A 7,138-nucleotide genomic window follows, 5' to 3' on the forward strand; every position below is an offset into this window, starting at 1 on the left:
GCTCTTAGATGTTTATTTTCCCTCATTTTAACCCTCCTGTTGTCCTCGAGTCAAGGAAGGAAGGAATGAAGGAAAGGAGGGAGGGAGGGAGGAAGGATGGAAGGAAAGAAGGAAGGAAGAAGGAAGGAAGGAAGGAAGGAAGGAAGAAGGAGGGAAAGGAGGGAGGAAGGAAGGTGGGGGGAGGAAGGACAGGAAGGAAGTAAGGGAGGGAGGAAGGAAGGGAGGAAAGGAGGGAGGGAGGAAGAATGGAAGGAAAGGAGAGAGGGAGAAGGAAGGAAAGGAGGGAGGGAGAAGGAAGGAAGGAAGGAAGGAAAGAAAGAAAGAAAAACGAAAGAAAGGAAAAAGGAGGGAGGAAGGACAGGAAGGAAGGAAGGAAAGAAGGAAGGAAAAGAGGAAGGTGGGAAGGAAAGGAGGGAGGAAGGACAGGAAGGAAGCACAGAAGAAAGGGAGGAAGGAAGGAAGGAAGGAAGAAAGGAAGGAAGGAAGGAAGGAAGAAAGGGAGGAAGCACAGAAGAAAGGGAGGAAGGAAGGAAGGAAGCACAAAAGGATGGAAGGAAGGACGGACAGAAGGAACAAAACAGACGGGGTCAATTTGACCCGGGAGGACGACACGAGGGTTAAATAACATCATACTGATTACTCAGTGTAGTGTATGGTAAAGCATCAGTGTAGTGTGTGCTAAAGCATCAGTGTAGTGTGTGCTAAAGCATTAGCATGGAACATGATAATGAGTGATGGATGAATTTGATGTCTATGTTTTCATCTCTTAATGGCGAAGTTAACAAACTGGCCAATCTCCTGTGACCAAAAAAAAGGGGGTAATTTTTTGGGTGAGTGAACTGATCATTTCACAAGCCATAGAGCTCCTTTATTACCTCTCATTTATTTGATTGACTACTGACCACTTCACAGCTGATTTATAGAGGGGGATTTCAGCTAAATATGAAAGACTGTAAAATCCTCTAGAGCAGGGGTGTCAAACATGCGGCCTGTGGGCCAGAACCCGCCCGCCAAGAGGTCTAATCCGGCCCAGTTTCCTTCTTCCTCTTTTCCTTCCTTCTGTCTGTCCTTCCTACCTTTCTTCCTCCCTGTCTACTTGTCCTTCCTTCCTTCCTTCCTTCCGTCCTTACGGTCTTCTCTTCTCTACCTTCCATCTGTCTTCTCTTCCCTTCCTTCCTTCCTTCCTTCCTTCCTTCCTTCCTTCCTGCCTTCCTTCCTTCTTGTCTTCTCTTCCTTCCATCTGTCGTCTCTTTCCTTCCTTCCTTCCTGTCTTCTCTTCCTTCCTTCCTTCTTTCCGTCCTTCCTTCCTTCCTTCCTACCTTCCTTCCTTCCTTCCTTCCTTCCTGTCTTCTCTTCCCTTCCTTCCTTCCTTCCTTCCTTCCTTCCTTCCTTCCTTCCGGTCTTCCTTCCTGTCTTCTCTTCCCTTCCTTCCTTCCTTCCTTCCTTCCTTCCTTCCTTCCTTCCTTCCTTCCTTCCTTCCTTCCTTCCTTCCGGTCTTCCCTTCTTTCCTTCCATCTGTCTTCTCTTCCCTTCTTTCCTTCCTTCCGGTCTTCCCTTCTTTCCTTCCATCTGTCTTCTCTTCCCTTCCTTCCTTTCTGCCTTCCCTTCTTTCCTTCCATCCTTCCTTCCCACCTTCCATTTGTCCTTCCTCCCTTTCTGCCTTCCTTCTTTTCCTTCCTCCCTTCCTTCTTTTCCTTCCTTTTGTCCTTCCTCCCTTCTGTCCTTCCTTCTGTCCTTCCTTCCTTCCTTCCTTCCTTCCCTCCATCTCTTTAATGATCCGGCCCACATGAGATCAAATTGGTCTGTATGTAGCCCTTGAATGAAAATGAGTTTGACACCCCTGCTCTAGAGAAGGTCTGCTAAGCTTCTACAGGACTTTCTCCTCTTGTAAAAATAAAGAGGACCAAATGGAGACAAACATATTGAGCAGACAGGCAGCAGCAGAGTGAACGCAGCCTCCAGCCAGACAACTGGATGCATGTACTGTCAGGCTGATCGACAGGCACTCAGCATCTGTAGAGGCTTTATGAACCAAAGTCCTTAGACCAGGGGTGTCAAACATGCGGCCCGCGGGCCAGAACCGGCCCGTTTAGGGGTGCGATCCGGCCCACTTTCCTTCCTTCTGTCCTTCCTTCCTTCTGTCCTTCCTTTCTTTCTTCTGTCCTTCCTTCCTTCCTTCCTTCCTTCCTTCTGTCATTCTTTCCTTCCTTCCTTCCTCCCTTTCTTCCTTCTGTCCTTCCTCTCTACCTTCCCCTTTTCCTTTCTTTGTTTGTTCCTTCCTTCCTTCCTTTCTTCCTTCCTTCGTTCCTTCCTTTCTTCCTTCCTTCGTTCCTTCCTTTCTTCCTTCCTTCCTTCCTTCTGTCATTCTTTCCTTCCTTCCTTCCTCCCTTTCTTCCTTCTGTCCTTCCTCTCTACCTTCCCCTTCTACTTTCTTCGTTCCTTCCTTCGTTCCTTCGTTCCTTCCTTCCTTCTGTCCTTCTTTCCTTCCTTCCTTCCTCCCTTTCTTCCTTCTGTCCTTCCTCTCTACCGTCCCCTTTTCCTTTCTTCCTTCCTTCCTTCCTTCCTTCCTTCCTCCCTTCCTTCCTCCCTTCCTTCCTTCCTCTCTTCCTTCCTTCCTTCCTTCCTTCCTTCCTTCCTTCCATCCTTCCATCGGTCCTTCCTTCTTTTCTTCCTTCTGTCCTTCCTCCCTACCTTCCCCATTCCCTTTCTTCGTTCCTTCCTTCCATCCATCTGTCCTTCATACCTTTCTTACTTCTGTTCTTCCTTCCTTCCTTCCTTCCTTCCTTCCTTCTCTTTAATGATCCGGCCCACATGAGATTAAATTGGTCTGTATGTGGCCCTTGAATGAAAATGACTTTGACACCTCTGCCTTAGACCGAAAAATAGTTCACTAGCTTTTTTTTTTATGAGGACACAAATACAGTACAGAGAAATGCAGATGTTAGCAATTTAGACGGACAGGTTGTACAAGATGGATAAGAAGACGTGTTTAAAAAAAGTTTCAAATGTCAATGAGGCAAACATAACTATTCATTTAAACCCATGAACTAATCCAATGTGTTTGTCCTTCTTCTGGGTTTTGCTCTGTTGTCATCATCGGCCTCACCTCACCATGCTTCAGAAGACATGCTTATTCCTACTCTTATTACCTGTAAGTAGAGATTTCACATCGGGAATAACTCCTTTCTCAGCCCATTTGATCCTTTTCACTTTTACCTTTTGATTTTTGTCTTGTTTTTTTCTTGCATTCTGTATTGACGTGTATCGTATTTAAAGGATAATTACCGTTTTTTACAACCTGGATCTTATTTCTAGCATTAAATACGATCATTTACTCACCCAGACAACTTTGGTGTCATTTGGAGTCGTTCAGATGAAATTAGCTCCAGTGTTGCGCCGCGTATATCCGTATAATGAGAGTACACGGGGCGCCGAAGCACAGCCTCTATATAACGCTTTATCTGCCATGAAACTAACCTCTCAGCTAACCCATAGACTGTATGAGCTAACCTCTGATCTGGATGATGTCATTTCCGAACCTCTCTACCACAGCCCGGTTTATCATTGGGTTATTGTCTCCTGGCCTCACATGCCACCACGGGCTCGGAGGGGAATGGCACTAAGAGATACAAGATACGTGTCTGGATGTGTCAATAAACGTCTGTATCACAACACTGGAGGATTTCTGCTCAATGATAAACCGGGCTGTGGTAGAGATGTTCAGAAATGACATCAGAGGTCAGTAGGTCAACCTACAGACCCCCTGGATGTTGAACTAATTTGGCGGAAGGAAGGAAGGAAGGAAGGAAGGAAGGAAGGAAGGAAGAAAGAAAGAAAGAAACGAAGGAAGGAGGGAAGGAAGGAAGGAAGGAGGGAGGGAGGGAGGGAGAGAGGCAGGGAGGGAGGGAGGGAGGGAGGGACGAAAGGAGGCAGGCAGGAAGGTAAGGAGGAAAAGAGGAAGGGAGGAAGGAAGGAAGCAAAGGAGTAAAGAGGGTATGAAGGAAGGAGGGAAGGAAGGAGGGAGGGAGGGAGGGAGGGAAGGAGGGAAGGAAAGAAGGAAGGCAGGAAGGATAAACGAAGGAGGGAGGGAGAGAGGCAGGGAGGAGGGAGGGAGGAAGGAAAGGAGGAAAGAAGGAAGGCAGGAATGAAGGAAGGTAGGATAGAAGGAGGAAAAAGGGAAAAGAGGAAGGAAGGAAGGAAGGAAGGAAGGAAGGAAGGAAGGAGGGAGGGAGAGAGGCAGGGAGGACGGAGGGAGGAAGGAAAGGAGGAAAGAAGGAAGGCAGGAATGAAGGAAGGTAGGATAGAAGGAGGAAAAAGGGAAAAGAGGAAGGAAGGAAGGAAGGAAGGAAGGAAGGAAGGAGGGCAGATAAAGCGTTATATAGAGGCTACGCTTCGGTGCCCCCGTGTACTCTCATTATACGGATATATGCGGCAACACTGGAGCTAATTTCATCCTAACGACTCCAAATGACATCAGCGTTGTCTGGGTGAGTAAATGATCGTATTTTATGCTAGAAATAAGATCCGAGTTGTAAAAAACGGTAATTATCCTTTAATCTCATGCTGAATTAGAGGACATATACAGTAACAGTATTTCAATCTCAACATATTTCAAACCCAAGCCATCCTTTGAAACAAGCTGTAGAATCTACATACTTCCTGTTTAGTTTGAGGTACCAGCCAACTACACTTCACTTCACTTACACTGTATGTTAAAAGGTCTACAGGAACACTTGCCAACAACAAACTTTGACTTGATGCTTAGTAGACAAACACAGCTACCTGCAGGCACATTATGCCATTTGGCAGGTGGCACTAAATCATGACTCTAAAGGAATGCAAATGCAGACTTTATAGCTTGCCAACAAAATGCAATAACAGTTGAGTGGTACAACAACATAGCTCACACTGGAAACTTAAACGCTATCAGCAACTTATAAAAATCAATTTATTTGCTAAAAATTGTCTTTTTTATGGACATCAGCAGCCAAAAATGTAATGCTATTCAAACCAGGTTTAGTCTATAGAGTTCAGCTTAGATGGACACACTGTTAGACACAACCTCAACTTCACTATGAAAACTAAAACATTTCAGACTCAAAGTAATCCCTGCATACTTCATTCAATCTATTAGCTATTGTAATTAATTGCATCTTTTTCAACTTTCAATACTATACAGATATATTATCTTCTTCTCAGAGTACCTTAACCCTTGTGTCGTCCTTCCGGGTCAAATTGACCCCGTTTCTCTTCCTTCTTCCCATTTTCTTAAATTTTTCCTTCCTTCTTCCCCTCCTCCCCTCTTTCTTTGCTCCTTCCTTCCTTCCTTCCTTCCTTACTCCTTTCTTTCCTTCCTTCCTTCCTCTTTTCGTCCTTACTCCTTTCCTTCCTTCCTTCCTCCCTTCCTTGTCTCCTAAATTCCTTACTCCTTTCCTTCTTTCCTTTCCTTCCTTCTTTCCTTTCCTTCCTTCCTTCCTTCCTTCCTTCCTTCCTTCCTTCCTTCCTTCCTTCCTTCCCTCCTTACTCCTTTGCTTCCTTCCTTCCTCCCTTCCTCTTTTCCTCCTTACCTTCCTGCCTGCCTCCTTTCATCCCTCCCTCCCTCCCTCCCTCCTCCCTTCCTTCCTTCCTTCCTTTCTTCCTCCCTTCTTCCTTCCTTCCTTCCTTCCTTCCTTCCTTCCTTCCTTCCTTCCTTCCCTCCTTCCTCTTTTCCTCCTTTCCTCCTTACCTTCCTTCTGTCCTTCCTTGACCTGAGGACAACAGGAGGGTTAACAGTGTTTTTTAGTATGGAAACAGTGTCACTTAAACTTTCCATTCTGGTTTTCTTTTTCAATAGAGTGCTTTGAAACATATAATATGACAGAGACTCTGTATAATATTGGATATGCACCCTGTGGCAAAACACTCATTGGATGCACATAGTATATTGGCTGGCTGGAAGCGCCTTAGTTTGATGGTTAGGGGGAATGTTCAGTCAGACTTCATCTGCATTGTTTGCACGGTCCATCTCTTAAAGTGTCTCACCCTAAAAGGTCAATGCAATCCACTGTTATCTCCTCCACCAAGTGGCCATTTCCTGCTTATTAACCAATTCTAACAAGGTGCTATTATAGCTGTCTGTTCATACATGCGCAAGCACGTACGAGCACACACACACACACGCACACACACCAGCACATATACCTGCACAAACACACACACACACACACACACACCCAGTCGCCCCGAGCTCCCTTACAAATCCCTGCAGAGAATTTCTGAAAATCCCTGCTTTTCCAGCTGTCTTCAAAGCATCTCAAAATTTCCTCCAAATCTGCAGCACAGTCCTAACGGAGCAGAACAGTCATCACATGCCAAAACTTCTTCTTGAAACATCCACCCTGTGGCTGTTTGACCCGTCCAGTAATTACTTTTTCACAGTGAAAAATATACACAATTAGGAAGATGGCAGCCATCGCTGTGTTTCTGCTGCTTTATTCCTCATGCAGTATTTCAGTCTTTCATTTGTTTTTATCAGAAAAATGAATACATACTGCTATATTGACTCCGCTAGCAATCTGCACACACTAATGAAAAATATATAGCCTCGTCCAAATCATGCACACACACACACAAATACACACACACTCCAACTGAAGCACCGAAGTCCTGCATACACTCCATATTATATATAAACGAGCTATGTTTATTGACAATTGCATAACACACACACACACACACACACACACACACACACACAGCAGTTAAATGCATGGTCACTCAAAGGCACACACTCCTTTATTTGACGCACATGTATTATTTGAAACAATCAGTCTCTCATAGAGCTCTAAACAGTGTGTTGGCATGGCTGCTGTTGGCTGATACTATTGGAAAGCAGATTTTTCCACATTTTCTATTTAGATTCCGGAGATACTTATGAACACTACAGAGACACTACTACATAGACACTACAATTTACAATTTACTGATATTCCCTCAACATTTCACATGCAGGCTATTAGGAGACTCCAATTCTGAGCTAAAGTTGCTGAGATGAACTGCAGTGCTCATTTAAAATATGCCTCAGACATCCTGCTCTATCAATGTATATATCACATGTGAGGAATGGGAATAGTAGTTCTGTAGTTCTTATAACTACAGA

General features: G+C 44.9%; 1 protein-coding gene across 1 annotated transcript in view; it reads left to right on the forward strand.

The window, feature by feature from the left end:
• The window catches only part of ptprt (protein tyrosine phosphatase receptor type T), a 470,972-nt gene that overhangs the window by 352,451 nt on the left and 111,383 nt on the right, over positions 1–7,138 (forward strand). Inside the window, exons 21-22 of the mRNA XM_053315616.1 lie at positions 3,122–3,151; positions 6,317–6,399. Coding sequence (XP_053171591.1) covers positions 3,122–3,151; positions 6,317–6,399 — 113 coding nt within the window. The remainder of the gene's footprint in view (positions 1–3,121; positions 3,152–6,316; positions 6,400–7,138) is intronic.

Source organism: Scomber japonicus, chromosome 3 (assembly GCF_027409825.1).
Source record: "Scomber japonicus isolate fScoJap1 chromosome 3, fScoJap1.pri, whole genome shotgun sequence".
Lineage (NCBI taxonomy): Eukaryota > Metazoa > Chordata > Actinopteri > Scombriformes > Scombridae > Scomber > Scomber japonicus.